Source organism: Brassica napus, chromosome C5 (assembly GCF_020379485.1).
Source record: "Brassica napus cultivar Da-Ae chromosome C5, Da-Ae, whole genome shotgun sequence".
Classification (NCBI taxonomy): domain Eukaryota; kingdom Viridiplantae; phylum Streptophyta; class Magnoliopsida; order Brassicales; family Brassicaceae; genus Brassica; species Brassica napus.
The window spans coordinates 10,584,909-10,604,025 of record NC_063448.1 but is presented as its reverse complement, the minus strand read 5'-3'; the positions used below and the strand labels follow the sequence as shown (position 1 = coordinate 10,604,025).

The following is a 19,117-nucleotide window of genomic DNA, read 5'->3' as shown; positions in this document are numbered from 1 at the left end:
TAATAAAAAATATTTTATTTGGTAACACTTTTTCTTTTTATTAGTTTTTTCTTTTGGTAAAATTTTTATTAGTTATTTAGTAACAAAGAATCTGTGTATGAAGAAAAAGTGGGACATCTTTTCTTCTAAAAAAGAGTTTACATTGTTTACGGTTTGATTATTTAATATTAAAGGTTTACTTGATTCGGCTTACATTTCTCGATCCGCCGAACCTAATCCTCAGTTTTATCAAACATATCCTGTTACTAGATACTTTAACACGATCTCTAAATGTATTGAAGCTTCTCATGTTTTAATCCGACATACAAAAATACATCCTTCACTACAAATTTCCACATCATTAAAATATACTGAAAATTACAGTTGTGAATCGAAAGAGGGAAAATTAACAGATTTTTATAAAACCGTGGACTATCCAACAACATTAATGAAAATCTGAAGAAGATAAGAAAATAAAAAATGATTAGTAAGAAAATAAAAAAAGGTGGGACCGAGAAGAAGAAGACATCAAGTGGGGGGTGCCACGTCAAAGGGCATAAGAAAAGATTTCATCTTTCCGCATGTATCCGATCCCAATCGGCTTAAAATCTCAAAAAGAAAAAAAAAAAAACGAAAACAAAAAGAAAGAAAGAAAGAAAGAAAGAAAAAAACACTTGAGAATCTGAAAAAACCCAAAAAGAAAGGTTTTAAAAGCTTTTTAAGAGCTTAAATCTTTGCTCAAAGTGAAGTTTTCAGCAGAAGAATGATCCTTTGTTTGAAAATCATTATTTAGTTTTTTCTTTCTTGTGCTTTCTTCTCTTTTACCCCTTTTTAGAGCAATACAGATTTGTTGAAGAACTCTGTTTCCTTGAAACAACAAAAGAAGAAGAAAAGACAATTTTTTTTTTTTTTTGGGAACCATGAAGGCTCCATCAAATGGATTTCATCCCAATCCAACAGAAGGTACGACCCTTTTAATCATTCTCAAGCTTTCTGGATTTGGAGTTCATCAAAGTTTCTGCATTTCATCTCTTCAAAAATTGGATTCTTTTATTCTATTCCGACATGGAGTTAGTCAGCATAAAGGCACAAATCGAGTTCGTTTCACTGTATTTAATACAGTGGTTGTTGTTACATAAATGCCGCAATTTTTTTGATTAAAGCTTCAGACTTTTACATTGAATATACGCAAAACATTTCTCTTTTTTTTTTTAAATTGTTCTTTTTTTTTGTTGGGTGTGATGAACAGGAGAGAAGAAAGCAATCAATTCTCAGCTATGGCACGCTTGTGCTGGTCCTCTTGTTTCATTGCCTCCTGTCGGAAGTCTTGTTGTTTACTTCCCTCAAGGACATAGCGAGCAAGTATGGTTCCAAACGCAATTCTTTAGCGTTTGAAACAATTGATCCAAGTACATGATATATGTATGACCAATGGACTCTTTTTTCAGGTTGCAGCATCGATGCAGAAGCAAACCGATTTTATCCCAAACTACCCAAATCTTCCTTCTAAGCTCATTTGCTTGCTTCATAGTGTTACTTTACATGTAAGCCCCTCTTTTGCCCCCAACCTGTGAAATCAAAATCAAAGAAGAGAGCTAATCATGGCTTTTGTGAATTTTTTTTGAATCAGGCTGATACAGAGACCGATGAAGTCTATGCCCAAATGACTCTTCAACCCGTGAATAAGGTCTGAATCTTCACCCTCCATCATTTTTTTAACTTGTGGTTGAGATTTAAAAAACTTTAAAATCTAATCTTTGCTTGATCATTTACTCAAAATGTGTATCAGTACGATAGAGAAGCACTCCTAGCTTCTGATATGGGTCTGAAGATAAACAGACAACCTACTGAGTTTTTCTGCAAGACTCTTACAGCGAGTGACACCAGCACTCACGGTGGATTCTCTGTACCACGTCGTGCTGCTGAGAAAATATTCCCTCCTCTTGTATGTCTCTCTCTGATCAAAGCACCTCTCAAACTGTTTTGTTTCATTTTTTTTTTTTTTGCTAAAACTTTTGAGGATGCTTCAAATAGGATTTCTCAATGCAACCCCCTGCACAAGAGATCGTAGCTAAAGATTTACACGACACTACATGGACCTTTAGACATATCTATCGAGGTATCAATCATCTCAAAGATTGGTTTATTATATCTTAAAAGGACTGACTGATAAACTTCAAGTCTGATTTGTTTCCTTTGCTGTAATCTGATCTCAGGCCAACCGAAAAGACATTTGCTTACCACTGGTTGGAGCGTTTTTGTTAGTACAAAGAGACTATTCGCTGGGGACTCAGTTTTGTTTGTAAGGTATATGAGTTCATGCTTAGATCAAAACACTCAAGCAGAAAATGGATTTTACTTTTCTCATAAGAGCTGTGTTGCAGAGATGAGAAATCACAGCTGACGTTGGGTATAAGACGTGCAAACAGACAAACGCCGACTCTTTCCTCATCGGTCATATCCAGCGACAGTATGCACATTGGGATTCTCGCAGCTGCAGCTCATGCCAATGCCAACAGCAGCCCTTTCACCATCTTCTTCAACCCAAGAGCGAGTCCTTCTGAGTTTGTAGTTCCTCTAGCCAAGTACAACAAAGCGTTGTACGCTCAAGTGTCTCTTGGAATGCGGTTCCGGATGATGTTTGAGACAGAGGATTGTGGGGTTCGAAGATATATGGGTACAGTCACCGGTATTAGTGATCTTGACCCTGTCAGATGGAAAGGCTCCCAATGGCGTAACCTTCAGGTGGGATGGGATGAATCAACAGCTGGAGATAGGCCAAGCCGAGTCTCCATATGGGAGATTGAACCTGTTATAACTCCGTTTTACATATGCCCTCCTCCGTTTTTCAGACCTAAGTACCCGAGACAACCAGGGATGCCAGGTAAAGATTACTTCAAATGTATACTTTCATCTATCTCTCAGACAATCTCATTGAGTTTTTCTGTTGCAGATGATGAGTTGGACATGGAGAACGCTTTCAAAAGAGCAATGCCTTGGATGGGAGAAGAGTTTGGGATGAAAGACGCGCAGAGTTCGATGTTTCCTGGTTTAAGCCTGGTTCAGTGGATGAGTATGCAGCAGAACAACCCATTGTCCGCTGGTGCTGCTGCTGCCACTACTCATCTACCGTCGTCTTATAACCTACCTAACAATTTTGCTCCCAACGACCATTCAAAGCTGTTGAACTTCCAATCCCCAAACCTCTCTCCGGCGAATACTCAGTTCAACAAACCGAACATGGTTAGCCATATCAGTCAACAGATGCAAGCACAACCAGCCATGGTGCAATCTCAACAACAACAACAACAACAACAACAACAACAGCTGCAGCAACAAGTACAGATGTCACATCAACAGCTGCAGCAGCAACATCATCAGCATCAGCAGCAAGGGGGTTATAACTCAGGTTCTGTAAACAATGGCGTGAGTGTTGTTTCTAACCAAGTCTCTTGTCAGAATCAGTCTGCTGGTTTTACTCAGTCTCAGCTTCAGCAGCAGTCAATGCTCTCTAATGGCGCTAAAATGACCCACCAGAACATGGTTTCCGCTGGGAATAAGGGCTCGTCTCAAATGACAGCGCAAGAATTGCAGTTTCAGCAGCAGTTGGAATTGCACAACAGTACCCAGTTATTGAGAAACCAGCAGGAACAGTCGTCTATGCATTCACTACAACAAAATCCTCAGCAACTCCAGATGCAACAACAACAATCATCAAAACCAAGCCCCTCACAACAGCTTCAGCTGCAGCTACTGCAGAAACTACAGCAACAGCAGCAGTTAACTCCTCCTCCGGTAAGCTCTTCCTCACAGCCACAGTTATCATCGCTGCAACAGACACAAAGCCATCAACTGCAACAGCTTCTGTCGTCTCAGAATCAACAGCCCTTGCCACAGAGTAATAATAACAGCTTCATGCAGCCTCCACAGATTCAGGCGAGTCATCATCAGCAACAAGGATATATGAATAATAATAAGCCTATTGTAAGATCGCAGTCTGGTCACATAGATGGAGAAGCTCCTTCTTGTTCAACCTCCCCATCCGCCAATAACACAGGACATGGTAACGTTTCACCGACGAATTTCCTGAGCAGAAATCAACAACAAGGACAAGGAGTATCTGTACCTGCATCTGATCCAGTCCAACAAGGCATGGTGAATCTGAAGAGCGCTGGTGAACAGTTCAAGTTCAAAGCCGCAGTAACAGATCAAATCGGTGTAACTACAGCGGGAACAACTTATTGTCCTGATGTCGTTGTTGGCCCTGGACAGCAGCAGCAACAGACTTTCCCATTACCATCGTTCGGTTTTGATGGAGACCTCCAACAATCTCAGCATCCAAGAAACAGCTTAGCTTTCGCTGGTAATATCGAAGCTGTGAATCCTGATGCTCTCTATTCTCAAAAGGACTTTCAGAACTTAGTAGTACCCAACTATGGCAATGCGCCAAGAGACATCGAGACAGAGCTGTCCAGTGCTTCTCAGTCATTTGGTATTCCCAGCATTCCCTTTAAGTCCGGAGGTTCAAATGAGATAGGTGGCATCAATGATTCAGGGATTATGAACGGTGGAATCTGGCCCAATCAGGCTCAACGAATGCGAACATATACAAAGGTTAGAACACTTTCTCTCGCTCTCAAATCAAAGATCTATTCTTATTGCAACTGAGATGTTTTGTAACGCAAAAATATGAAGGTTCAAAAACGAGGGTCAGTGGGAAGATCAATAGATGTTACCCGTTATAGCGGCTACGAGGAGCTCAGGAATGACTTGGCGAGAATGTTTGGCATCGAAGGACAGCTTGAGGATCCACAAATCTCTGACTGGAAGCTTGTATACACAGATCATGAAAACGATATACTGCTCGTTGGTGATGATCCTTGGGAGTAAGTTCCAGACCAAAATCTCTCCGAATCAGTCAAAAAAATTTCAGACATTCTGATTATTCTTGTCTGTTTCTATTTCTTCAGGGAATTTGTGAACTGCGTGCAAAACGTAAAGATACTGTCATCAGCAGAAGTGCAGCAAATGAGCTTAGACGGAGACCTTGCAGCTATCCCAACCACAAACCAAGCTTGTAGTGAAACAGACAGCGGAAATGCTTGGAAAGTACACTACGAAGACACATCTGCTGCAGCTTCATTCAACAGATAGAGAAGAAAAAGACGCAGATAGTACAGCTTTTTTTTGTGTGTGTAAAACTGAGAAGAAGGAAAGGAAGGATGCTGCAAGAGGTATATATAGATTTTTATAGGACAGTGATTTGATTTTTCATTCTAACTTTAATGTTGTTGTTGTTGTCTTTCTCTTGTTTCCTTATTTTATGCAACCTGTGAACCAAGGACAAAGTCTACTTTAGAGTCTCTCTACAGATACTTTAATGTAATGTAACTAAAACAAATTATTGTTATTTGCTCCTCTCTCTCTCTCTCTCTCTCTCTCTCTGCTACTCAGAGAAATGTTCAACCTTGAAGTAGAAGAAACCAAAACAAAAGATTTGATCACGTGGAAAACAAGGACAAGGAAAAGCAGTCTCAGAGATTCAGCTGAGTTTACCCGCGTGACCACACCATGAGAGTGGCTTGCTTTTTCATATTTCCGCCACGTGTCAATTCCCCTGGAAATTGGCGACGCGCTCTCTTCGACATTTGAGTTTGACTCTTATCTTCTTCACGCGCCAGAAAAAAAGTCAAAAAACTCACTCTTCACTCTCTCGGACTCGTTGTATATATATATAAACTTAAAGCGGTAAATTCTATTATTCAATTCAAAATCAAGACTCAAGAGCAGAGAGCTAAACCACAAAAAAGAATCGTACCGTACCGAATTGAACCGGTTTTGGTTTTGGTGATGGAGGAATCATCATCATCGTCGTCGATGCAGTCAAAGTACAAAGGCGTGAGGAAGAGGAGATGGGGGAAATGGGTTTCGGAGATCAGACTTCCCAACAGCAGAGAACGTATTTGGTTGGGATCTTACGACACCCCCGAGAAGGCGGCGCGTGCCTTCGACGCTGCTCTCTTCTGCCTCCGAGGAAGCGGGGCGAATTTCAATTTCCCCCAAAATCCTCCGGTTATCGCCGGCGGCCAAAATATGTCGCGAACGGAGATCCGAGAAGCGGCTGCGAGGTTTGCTAACGCGGAGGAGGAGGAGGAGATGATAGTAGAAGAGCAAGAGTCGGAGTTGGTGAGTGTGCTTCCGACGGTTGGTTCGGGTAACTTCGCTTCGGATTTCGGGTTGTTCCCCGGGTTCGATGATGATGAGCTTTATCCTACGCTGAATGATAATTGTGATTGCTCCGTCTATCTTTGGAACTTTTGAATCCAGAATTTTGCTTTGGATATATATATACTAGGCGACTCTTGATAAATATTTATAATATAAATAAATTATAATAATTGTTCAGTATTTTACTTTCATTTTTATAATTAAAATTAGTTTATAATGTATGTGCAAAGAAAATACGTAAAAAAAATTGACTATTTTTATGTTGTTATCTTAATTTTAGGATATAAATAAATTATAATAATTGTTCTGTCTTTTACTTTCATTTTTATAATTAAAAAATTGGTTTATAATGCATGTGCAAAGAAAATACGCAGTTCAGTTATTTTAGGTGAACATCGTTTTATATTATCATTCTGAACTAAATCATAAATTGCATTCTATATCTGATTAAAATTTTTAATTGTATTAAATTTGATTATATATATGTATATATATTTCTATAAATTTGTGTATAATTTAATAGATGTAGTTTTGAAAAACAAATAGGAAAAAGGAAATGTTCCTTGGTTTGAGATTGAACAACTAATAACCAATAATATTTTGAAATATACAGATTTAAAAATTTATAAAAATTAAATAAAATGAATTACTGTTATGTTTTTATTTATAAAGTTTAAAGAATTTTGTAGTTACAAGTATAAAATTAAATATAAAATTATTGTAAACGATAATGTGTCGTTGATTCAATTAAACTTCTGATTTTGAGTATTAGAATTTAGATCAGTTTGATGATCTATAATCAATTTTATGATCATTTTATATATAAATTATATTTATGTTTTGATGATCGGTTTGATGATTTATTTATTTTATGCTTTAATCGTAATGAGATTTTTTATGTTTAGATCAATTGAATATAAATTGAAACGATGATCGGTATGGAGTGACATTAGCTAACATAATTAATAAAAAAAAATAATTCTCCTGCATTAATATATTTATAAAATTTTCATTTTTGGAACATTATTTCGATTATGTTTCTTTTGTCTTTCCCCGATTTTTTGTTTGTTCGTCGCCAATGGACCGGGGGTCCAATACTTGTATGCAGATTTTTCCCTACCACATGTTTGAACTACAATGATGACGGCTTAGGGACATCTCCAAAAAATTCTTTTAAAATTTCAAATATAAAATTTTACGTTCTCCAAAAGCAGCCTTAAAACTTTAAATTTTATGGATTTGTACAATGAAACCTCAAATATAAAGTTTCACTGTACAAAACCTTATATTTAAGGTTTCTTATTTTTCTAGCCTTGTATTTGTGTAACTTTTAAATAAAGTTTATAACTTTCTTGTTTAATCATTTTAGTCCTTTTTAATACATAATATTTAATTAACACTACAACAAATATTGTACAAAAATTATATTATAGCAAACAAATACTTGTACAACAATAAAATCAAAATTTGTTAACAACATATTAATTTTTCGTGCATTTCTTTAAGTGCTAATTTATTTAAATTTAATGATTTAGCTTTTATGTTTTTATTTATATGCAATGTTTTACTATAATATAATATTTTCTTTATTAATTTTGCTTTATAAAATTTGTGTTGGATATTTTATAATTATTGTAAAAGATCTATGTTTTTATTTTATTTTTATTAAACATAAAGACTATCATGTAAAACATAAAAAATTAAGATTTAATATAAAGTTTTGTTTTTAAAGAGAAACACATTCAAACTTTATTTTTGAAGTTTTGCCAAACCTTGAAATAAGAGGGTTTTTGGAGATGCTGTAAGCTTAGGTCAAATCACTTTAGTAGCTAGCCTAGACAAAAAGAAGTGTTGTTTTCTCTTGTCATTGATTAACCCCAAAACTAATTACAGATCACATAGCCGATGATGAACTGGAATAATCTCGTCACAGGTATGTGAGAAGAAGAGTGGATGGATATAACACGGTCGAGTGGGATCATAATACAACCGGAGCTAGTACATATGAAATGAGACGTTGAAAGTTACATTTCTGTTCATTTACAGAAAATAAAGTTGGATCTTTGTGTGTCCTCAGCTGAAAGTAAATATTGGAATCTTTCTCCTTTATTTAAATGTCATAGAATTAAAAATTAGTAAGTTATATTTATCAATTAGTTTGGAATCTACATAGTATATACATTTTCTCTTAGTAAATTTATACTTTGAAAAATATATAACATTATTCTCTTAGTAATTCATAGGGCTGGGCAAAAAACCCGGATCCGAAAAACCGAACCGAACCCGATCCGAAAAAGTAGTATCGACCCCGAACCGAAGTTGATTAAATATCCGAATGAGTTCAAAATTTTGGTATTTAGAGAACCGAAACCGAACCCGATCCGAACCAAAGTATTTCAGATACCCGATTATATCCGAAATTGATTTATATACCTATATATATTAATTATTTTTAGATTTAATATATGTTAAGAATATCAAAATATATAAGATACTTTTAAATTGTCCAAAATACTTATAAATATATACAAATAGTTAAAAGTAACATGTCTAAAATAGCTAAAATAGCTAAAATATACTCAAAACACCAACAATACTTATTGATTATCAATCCAAATATTCAAACCAAACTAATTTATATGTTAATTTTAGGTACTTTGACATACGCTATTCAAATTTATATGTAATATATTGTTTTGTTTATAGATTTTGAGAAATTTAAAGTATATAATGAATTTAAAAAAATTTAAATGGGTTATCCGAATCCGAACCAAATCCGCAAAGATCCGAACCGAACCCGAACCGAAATTTAGAAATACCCAAATGGAGCTGAAATCTTTGAACCCAAAAATCCGAAACCCGAATAGACCCGAACCGAACCCGAACGCCCATCTCTAGTAATTCATGTGCATTTGTTTTTATTTGAATAAATTTTTGATAAATGTTTTTGTTATTTTCTTCCTTGAATCTTCTCCTACGTACGCATTCACAAACTATATCCTAAAACTAAATCAGATCTTTATATTTATTTAATTAATATAAAAAAAACCATCCCTGAAAAGTGAAAACCCCTAAACCAACGATTTAGTTATTTAATTTCCTAAATAAAACAAAATAAAATACAAATTCGTCGTCGCTCACTAGTCACACTACTATATATATCTGAAGAACTCATGTGAGCTCAAAAAACCTTCACTGTCTCTCAAAAACAGAGAGTCTCTCCAAGAAAGTTTCTTCCTTTTCTTTCTCGAATCTTCCATGGATCCCAAAGAAATCCACCAACAGCAACAGCAGCAGAATCGCAACGCCGCCGCCGCGTATGCTGGTCCCACCTCCACTTCTCAGGCCATGCACCACGGTTTATCCGACGGGGCTCTCTCTCTGCGCGAGCCTCAACCTCAACAAGCGGTCATGCTCGACGGATCGCCTTACTCCGTCTCCATCGTGGCCGAACGACGCTGGAGGCAACTCGGAATCGAGCAACGAGACGCTCCTGATGTCGGCGGAGGCGCAAATGCTGGCCCACCTGCTAAACGCAAAGGTCGTCCTCTTGGCTCCCGTGATAAGCAGCCGCGCAAAGCTTCAGGTAACATTCAAAAGACTCCATCTTTCTTGATTACCCTTTTGTCTGCTTACACTTAATGTCTGTAGGAGGAGGAGGAGGAGGACCGCTTACAGCTCATGTCATTGACGTCAATTCTGGAGAGGTAGTAATGTGTCTCGTCTTGTGTGTACCAAATCTTGAACTTTCTTAAGAAAATTTAGTTAAAAAATGTTATGATCCTATTGTACGGACTCCAGGACATAGCTATCAAGTTAGTGGAGTTTATGAATCAAGAACCACGCGAAGTCTGTATTCTCTCAGCTTCAGGAGTTGTATCTATTGCAGTGCTTCAATCTGACAGTCCTCTTGGATTTGTTAAGTATGAGGTATAACAACATTTCATGTCCTGATTTGAGCTCTGTTTAGGTCTTGTGTGTGATCCGTGTTTATAATGTGCAGGGCCTATATGTTATCACTGATATGTCAGGTACTTTCTGGAATACTGAGAGTGATGATGGTGCTACTGTGACCAGAACTGGTAACTTGAGAGTGACTCTAGCTGGTCCTGATTGCAAGGTTGTGTGGGGTTGTGTTGGTGGAATGCTTGTAGCCGGTTCACAAGTCCAGGTTACGATTCATTTCTCAAACCCTTTTATAGTCGAGTTTGGTTAACGGAACCCTTCAAGAGACTTGACTTTGGTTCTGGTGTTGTTTTTTTATATATAGGTCATTGTTGGAACCTTTATACGAGAGGGAGTGAAACTGAGCGCAGCTTCAGCACCAGCCAATGCGTTGAGCTTAACTGGTGGTAGTGGACCAGGATTACCTCAGTCTCAGGGACCAAGCGAGTCATCAGAGGAAAATGCTAGTAAATCTCTTGGAAACTCTACGCCACAACCACCTCACCATCTTCCCCTCTGGCCTGGCAACAATCCTCAATAAGCAAAATGGTTCTCACCAAGGGGTTGACTTCTTTGTTCCATCAGAATTGTCCATAAGTGGATTGATCTTTCTTACTCTCTTGTCTTCTTCTTGTTCATACTTCTCTTCGATGTAGCTTTTTGTTTTAGAAAAATAGAAAGAGAGAGAGAGATGTTAAAGTAGGGTTGAGTTCATACGTTTAGTTTGTTACTTAGTTTCTTTTGATTGTGATGATTCTGTAATCAACGAATGATCCGGTTTAGTTTCCAAGTAGGTTTCAGTTCATTTTATAAAAAAGAAAATATTTCTCATAATGTACATCTTCTCTTGTCTTCAATAAAAAAATTGGTCAATACAAAACAAAAAAACTAACTGTAGTTTTCATAATATGTCTGACTTTTACTTATCAAAGAAAACTTATCTAAATTTGTATCGCTTAATCAAAAGACTGGATTACATCAAGTGATTATTTTTTTAAAAGAATGTTTGTCTTAAAGAATAAGCTACTACTATAATGAGTTAATCAAATAACTAGCTATTAGCTCTCGATTCCCTTGCAAACGAATAGTACTTAACCTGATCCGGATTATTCTGTCATGATTGTTGATGATAATATGTTAGTGATATTGTTAAAAGTGTAAACCTTCATGTGTCATCTAAAAGTAAGTAATTGTTTTCTTAGCTATTTACTAGTGAATGGATTTCTTGATATTGGCTATTATTTTTCATACACGATTTGTACTTGCAAATTGTTTGACAAGCAATGTTTTTCCTTGTGATATGACGAGGACGGTTTTGATGAAGTGTTTCCTCTCGGGAATGACTGATCTTTAGTTAGGATTGATCACAATATTGGCCTTTAGAAGGAATCACAATACGAATTCTCTGATTTGTTTTGGTTGGTTATGAGATTTTGTTGCAATCAATTGTTAGATTCGGGTTTAATCACGGGTTTCCAACTTAAAACCAACTAGATCCTGAATTTTCAGTTTTTAATTATTTATTTTATTAAATGATGTATTTGTAAAATTCATTCATATTATATTCATTAAGTAAATATTTTATTTTTTTTTTGCATCTTAAACTATCTATTTTTTTACGAATGTGTGATATCATATAAAAAATATATAAAAAATGAGTATACATACTTAATTAGATAATTGTAAAAACATAAATTTTTCTTTCGTTTGCGATATCATATAAATAATGATCCGCCCAGTTAACAAAAATCATGATTTTTTTTTATGTGTAATTTTTTTTTATTTTGACCATTTCCTTAAAACTATATTAAATTTTACATATTTTAATTAGAATATTTTAATATCTTTACTTTTTTATTTGAAATGCAACTCAATATTTTTTTAAAAAATTATAACAAAATATTTAAAAACTATTTTTAGAATTTGTTTGAAAATATGAAAATTACATTTTAAAATAAAATTATCCTAAAATATGATAAGTTTTGATGTAAAAGAAAACTCAAATTATGTCAAAATAATTATATTCATTGATAATAACAATTTAAATTGATTACTTTTAAAAAAAATACATTTACAAAAATATTGTTTGAAAGAAAATTCATTTCTCTTTCAAATATAAAATGAAAATATTATAATTAAATAATAGAAATATAAATAAAACCATAAATTTAGTAAATGACAACTGAGTTATATCATGCTAAAATTTTATTTCTAACAATTTAGCAAATGACAAATGAGTTATGAGCAAATAATACCATATAATTTTAAAAATATAGCCATTCTTAAATATTTTTTGAATAAATAAATGTTTTTAATTTAATCAACTGAAAATAATATTCGTACAATTGTGTGAGTCAAATTCTAGTTTTATTGATGCATGTTATATATTAGTGCTGTATATTTTAGGTAACATTTTAATGATGCACGTTTTTTAAAATCTCCATTATTAAAATTATGCACGTAAGGATAACTCATGAGTTTTTTTTGTTGATTAAGTGACATTATGTCCAAATTTATTTAAAGATATTTCATTAAGGTAACTGAAAAAGACAAACAATAAAATATAAAGTTTAAATTCATTTAAGCATATTTCATTAATGTAACTGAAAAGACAAGTAATAAATTAGGCAGTTTTATTCGTTTTAGGATATTTCATAAATGCAACTGAAAAAGACAAGCAAAAAAATAGGGAGTTTAATTAATGAAGTAAGAACATTTTCAAATGGGTACTTCTCTTTTAATAATATAGATAGATAAAATAGGAAGTTTAAATTCATTTAAACATATTTCATTAATGTAACTGAAAAGACAAGTAACAAATTAAGCAGTTTTATTCGTTTTAGGATATTTCATAAATGCAACTGAAAAAAGACAAGCAAAAAAATAGGGAGTTTAATTAATGAAGTAAGAACATTTTCAAATGGGTACTTCTCTTTTAATAATATAGATTGGTAATTAGTGGATTAGTCCTAACCCTTTATATATTACTTAATGTCCTTTAAAATTCCTGATGTGGGATATATATATCCCTCCAGAAATCTCGGAACTTTATGATATTTATACTCGTTCGAGCGAGTTTAATTCGACTTTTATACCTGGTCGAAAGGGTTAATCATGACCTTTATACCATGTCGGAAGAGTTAATATTAATTAGGAGTTTAGAGTATTTAGGATCTGGGCTCTGATACCATGTTAGATTAGGGTTTAATTATAGACTTCCAACTTAAAACCAATTAGTAGTAATTAGTGGATTGGTCCTAACCATTTATATATTACTTGATGTCCCTTAGAATTCCAGATGTGGGATATATATCCCTAATAATGATATCACGTTTTACCAGCGTGTAAATTTGAACCAATGAAGTGAGTTTGAGAAATGTCCTTTGGTAAATGTACGAAAGAACGAAAGGGAACACTGAATTCCTTATCATTCCCAAAAAAAATCATCATTCACAAGAAATAGTTTTTCCTTCTTGTTCCTCTCCATTCCTTTTTTTTAGAGAAATATAGAACAAAAAGCATTCCTTGTTAAATTTGATAATGAACAAACATTCCTTTTCATTTCTGCAATTTTATTCCTATACGTTCCTTTGCTATTAGTTCCTCGTGTTCCCGAAAAGCACCAGTCGGAGCCGTAATTTATCTTTTTCTGCTAACAAGAACAGACTCATCTTATGGCCACCTACTACTACGCAGTCTACCAAGTCGAATTGATCTCAACAGTGTAAGAAAAAAAATCTTGGACAAGACCGCCTATTACCAAATAGAAATTTTAGGTTACTTGAATCATACGATAACACACTAAATGGACTTTAATACTATTCGTTAGCTGTCTCACAACATCTCTTCTATATTCAGGTACCTATCTCTATGTTCACAGCTTCTGGTTTAACGTGTCTGGTTGCTTAAGGTATGCGCATGGCTTAACCTTTTAACAACTGCTTTTGCTGCTTGTTGGTTTAATTAAGTCAGATCACTATAGTCGCTAGTGTAGAAAAAAAAAAGGTGTAATGCTTTCTCATATCATTGATTAACCTCAAAACTAATTACAAATCACATGGCCGGTGAATTGGAATAATCTCGTGACATGTATGTGAGAAGTAGAGTAGATGGATATAACACGGTCGAGTGGGATCATATAATACAACTGGAGCTAGTACATATGAAATCAGATGTTGAAAGTTACATTTGCAGAAAATAAAGTTGGATCTTTGTGTGTGTCCACAGCTGAAAATATATATTGGGTGTACTACCATCAGTTTGACATTCATGTTGGTCTATCTTCTTCTTTTTTTAAATGGCACAGAATTAAAAATTTAGTAAGTTAAGTTTATCAGTTAGTTTGGAATCTACATAGTATATACATTTTCTCTTATCAAATTTATAGTTTGAAAAGTATATACATACATTATTCTCTTTTAGTAATTCATGTGCATTAGTTTTTATTTGAATAATTTTTCTTTTGTTATCAATACTATTAAATTAAGAACATGTCCAGTTGATAATAGTTGAGTCCAACTTAAAATTTTAACGATACATGCTTTTTAATGTAACTGCATATATATTGTGGATGTAAACACCACTTATATTGACTAATTATCGGCTGATACTTTTTGTAACTGCACCCATATATTTTATTTAATCAAACAAAAATAAAATTTTGGTAAAGATGCGGGATAACTAATAACGTACCCATAACTATACTTTTATTACGGTTAATACCTCCGTAATACTACATCTATTCTATTAAAATAGCAACATGACCAATTGATGTAAGGTTATGTCCACTTATTTATTTTCTTTATTTAAAGATAAAACAAAATGTATATATCACTTTTAAGTAACCGTTTGCTCCTAATTAACCGTTTTCTCCTATTACAATATGATGCATTTTTGTTTGATCGTGGATATATGAGGTGTTTAGTGGCTGACATACTTTCATTGATAATTTATAATATAATTTATAATATAATCGCCTGTTCATATAACCCTAATATAACTGTCCTATTAATAACTAAACACATGTCTACCGTCATATATACACTTCATTTTTCATATATTTATTGACTACTACCCTAATGTAACCGTTTGTTATCAATATGCACTTCACCAATAATATAACCGTTCAAGTGGGATTACATTTATTATTTAAGATAGTCAAGTCGATATTGTTTCTATATATAATTCATTAGCTATTAGCCTATTACGTCTTCATGTATCAAACAAAGAAGTGTATATATGTTTGATAAAGAGTTACTGGACATCAATACTATTAAATTAGTATCATGACCTATTGATATATGTTGTGTCCAACTATTTTTACCACTAAACCTATTTTTAAATATATTTATTTAGTTATATAACAATAACTACTTTGCAGTTTGTACGCTTGGTTCGTATTTGAGTAACTTCCATTATAAATTCCTAAATAATCGAGACCCACTTTTTTGTAAGGTAAAACTGCTGAGTGACTTTAATTCCACAAGTTACGGATTCTATATAAGTAATAGTTTTCTGCAGTCCACGTCCTTTTACGATACAACTAATGCTATATCATTTCACAAAAAAAAAACTACCCAATAAAAAAATATTTCAATTGCAATAATGAAGATAATGATATGACTTCAGAACAACATCGTCCCATCTTAAACCCAATACGATGTCATCTAAAGAAGAGAAAATATTTTGATTTTTATTTTTAGCCTTTTATTAGAAAGAAAATTAACTGTAATAAATTATACAAAAAAAAAATATCCTTACAATTTTATTAAGCTTAAATAAGACATTAAATTTTTTTTGTAGTTACAAATTTTTGTAGGTTATTTCAAGAAACATACAAAATATTCATCAACTAATAAATTATTTAAACAAACATATTAACTCATCTATTATATTAAATTAGGAACATGACCTATTAATATATGTTTAGTCCTACTATTTTGATACAATTATTAAAACATTTTAATAATCATTTAAAAAAATATTTTACAGAAATATGATTATAAAAAACACAAATACGATTAAAAAACACAAATAGAAAAATTAGTTTGAAAAAAATGTAAAACAGAAAATATACCCGCTCTTCAAAGAACGGGTCAGAATCTAGTATATTCTATTAAAACATGAACATAACCTATTGATATAGGTGTGGTCCAACTATTTTAATACAATTATTAAAATTTCTTGTTAATCATTTAAGAGAAATATTTTACAAAGAAAAACATAAATATGACTAAAAACACAAATATAAAAATTAAATTTCTAAAAAATTGCAAAAGAAAAAAATATACCCACCCTTTTAAGGGCGGGTCAGAATCTAGTCTATACTATTAAAAGAGGAGAAATTTTAAAAAATCTACCTATGAAAGGTTGTTTGATCTATTTACTAGAAACTTAATATTTGGTATTTACCTTAATCAGTCAAAATATATCAATATTATTAAAATATGATCTTTCCTAATATTACTCCTACAATAATTTTGTATCCAACAAATTAATGTCGTAATCAGTTGAATTAGTTATAATTTTCTACGTGATTTAGTTAATCACCAATATGCAATATCATTTACATATAATTTCCATTCCATCTCACATGCCCCATCGCCGTCAATTCATGAGTAGGTCTACATATGAATTCCATTAGTTCATACCACACAATCTTACTTGTGCCAATTGACGCATCTATTAATCCACAAATTGCAAAATTATCAAACTAACACATACTCTATTCTTAAGTTTCAACCAACCCGATGCTAGTCATCAAAACCAAATTACACAATACTAATTTTTTGAGAAATATATATGTTTTCCTATCTAAAAATCTCTCATACACAATATGCACATCTTAAATGTAACCAATTACAAAACTATCATAACAAAGTATACCATTCTAAGTTTGTATACCAAACCATTATAGCTATCAGAAATAATTTATATAACGGTCTAACCTTCTTAAATAATTTTAATATTATTTCGGGTATTTTAGATCCAAAAAACTCAAAGTACCTGAAAATTCAAAAAATATTTGAAAATCCAAACAAGTACCCGAAAATATTCAAATACCAAAAAACACCAAAATTTTACTTGAAATCTGAACGAGGAACCAAAAAATACCCAAAATTTTATCCAAATACCCGCAATATATTTTTTAAAAATTTAAAATTTTACTCAAAATCTGAAATTATATTGAAAACCAAACACAAAACTTAAAAAATATTGGTAATACCGAAAACATATTTGAAATACCCTAATATACACAAAACATTTTACATAGTTTAGGTACCAGATTAGATCTCGGGTAGGACTAAAACATAAACCGAGATCTGCAGGTCCAAAAAATATCTAATATGTACTTTGCCGTGGACCAGAATTCGAACCAGACCTATATTATCATGTCGACTTTGGTTCGATTTTTCGGGTTGGATGATATGTCAGGCCTGAAAAGAGTTACATAAGAGTGTACGTAAAAAAATTTAAATAAAGTAACTCATAGATTATATAGTTTTAAATTTACTTTTTAATATATTACGATTTTGTAACATAATAGTGTATAACAATTCTAAAATACTAATTCATTTCAAATTTGATTTATAAAAAAAAAAAAGAGCGAGCGCGGATCAAAATCTAGTTGATAACTATAAAGCTACCCGCATTTTCTAAATGTGTTAAACCCAATATGACATTTATTCTCTTTTTTCCGTTTACGTGCTCAAAAGTAACATCAACCATAATATTATTGATCAAAAAAATAGGTCAATATGAACATGTTCATATTTGATTACAACAAAAAAATAGGTCAATATGAACATGTTCATATTTGATTACAAAGAGAATATGAAATCATACTCACTCACGTGAAAGTTAATATTACGGCGTCTCCGACCATAATATTATTGGTTTTTTTATAACTACGAAACATCAATATACGTAGTCCATATTTGATTACAAAGAAATACACAAGTGGAATTATCAAAACCAGAACCAAGACCACAGGCCAAATTATTATGTTTAATTATAACATTATTATAATTATATATGAAATAATATAATGAAAACCATATAATTTTAACTATAGCACATGTATAGTTATCCAACATCATAAGTTCAATCAAATTGTCAAATCTCTTACTAATAATAATTAAAAAAAATAACACATATATGATTACAAAAAAATGCAAATACCAATATAAAAAATATAAATATGAAAATTAAATTTCTAAAAATAAATTAAAACAAAAAGGAAACTGTCATTCATGTAGGTATAACTACCAGTTAATTAATGGATGTTTTGTAACTTTCCTTTTAGCTCCAATATTATCGGGACTCCTCTCATATACATAGCGTCGGTTACAGTCTTACAGAAATGTATTTGAACGTACGAAGAAAATGACTAATAAGTTAGAGCAATTTTCATTGACCCATGGTAAAAATAATGACCCATCGTCAAGCGTCTGAGAAGGCCACCGTCAAGTTTCATTGACCCATGGTATTTATTATCCCAAAGAATATTACAATCAATTTTTCTACTTACTGTATGTTCTTTAGCTCTTTGGTTCATGTTTTTGGTTTTATAATTAACCTATCAAATATTTGATATAACCATTATTTTTACTGTTTTTATTTTTACAAGAAACGACCAAAATTTTAAAATGAGATCAATATATATGATTTAAGTAAAATGAATTTTTTTCAGTTATTATGGTCACATTAAAATCATTATATATTTATTTAATAAAAATAAAATATTTAAAGTTAGTTAATATTTATAATATTTACTTTTTATGTATCAAATAATGATTTATGTTTTCAAGATTGTAGTTTTTACATGTTATTAAATCAAATATACAAAATATTTGTTAAATATAAAACAAGTTAAACAAATATAGTAATTCATTTTATTAAAAAAAAAAATTAAAAAAATTTCAACTAAATAGATTAAAAATGGATTGATCCACTTTTGTTTATT

General features: G+C 32.4%; 3 protein-coding genes across 3 annotated transcripts; all 3 read left to right on the top strand.

The window, feature by feature from the left end:
- Positions 1–573: 573 nt before the first annotated feature.
- On the top strand, positions 574–5,389 carry LOC106401590 (auxin response factor 19). Its single transcript, XM_013842126.3, has 11 exons — positions 574–942; positions 1,229–1,341; positions 1,428–1,523; positions 1,610–1,666; positions 1,769–1,924; positions 2,014–2,098; positions 2,196–2,286; positions 2,364–2,863; positions 2,933–4,593; positions 4,675–4,865; positions 4,950–5,389. The coding sequence occupies exons 1-11, from the start codon at positions 900–902 to the stop codon at positions 5,131–5,133; spliced, it is 3,177 nt and encodes a 1,058-aa protein (XP_013697580.2). The 5' UTR covers positions 574–899; the 3' UTR covers positions 5,134–5,389.
- A 161-nt stretch (positions 5,390–5,550) lies between these two features.
- Positions 5,551–6,521, top strand: LOC106401591 (ethylene-responsive transcription factor ERF017). Its single transcript, XM_013842127.3, has one exon. It carries the CDS (start codon positions 5,830–5,832, stop codon positions 6,298–6,300), a length of 471 nt encoding a protein of 156 aa, XP_013697581.1. The 5' UTR covers positions 5,551–5,829; the 3' UTR covers positions 6,301–6,521.
- Positions 6,522–9,102: 2,581 nt separating this feature from the next.
- Positions 9,103–11,677, top strand: LOC106398565 (AT-hook motif nuclear-localized protein 13-like). Its single transcript, XM_048756685.1, has 5 exons — positions 9,103–9,793; positions 9,859–9,914; positions 10,009–10,137; positions 10,211–10,378; positions 10,478–11,677. Exons 1-5 carry the CDS (start codon positions 9,466–9,468, stop codon positions 10,691–10,693), a joined length of 897 nt encoding a protein of 298 aa, XP_048612642.1. The 5' UTR covers positions 9,103–9,465; the 3' UTR covers positions 10,694–11,677.
- Positions 11,678–19,117: the final 7,440 nt, after the last annotated feature.

Coding starts and splice junctions, on each gene's coding strand:
- LOC106401590 (XM_013842126.3), top strand. CDS start 900: ATGAAGGCTCCATCAAATGGATTTCATCCCAATCCAACAGAAG. Junction 1,667..1,768: donor CTCTTCAACCCGTGAATAAG/GTCTGAATCTTC, acceptor AATGTGTATCAG/TACGATAGAGAAGCACTCCT. Junction 2,287..2,363: donor GACTCAGTTTTGTTTGTAAG/GTATATGAGTTC, acceptor GCTGTGTTGCAG/AGATGAGAAATCACAGCTGA.
- LOC106401591 (XM_013842127.3), top strand. CDS start 5,830: ATGGAGGAATCATCATCATCGTCGTCGATGCAGTCAAAGTACAAAGGC.
- LOC106398565 (XM_048756685.1), top strand. CDS start 9,466: ATGGATCCCAAAGAAATCCACCAACAGCAACAGCAGCAGAATCGCAAC. Junction 9,794..9,858: donor GCAGCCGCGCAAAGCTTCAG/GTAACATTCAAA, acceptor TAATGTCTGTAG/GAGGAGGAGGAGGAGGACCG. Junction 9,915..10,008: donor TTGACGTCAATTCTGGAGAG/GTAGTAATGTGT, acceptor TACGGACTCCAG/GACATAGCTATCAAGTTAGT.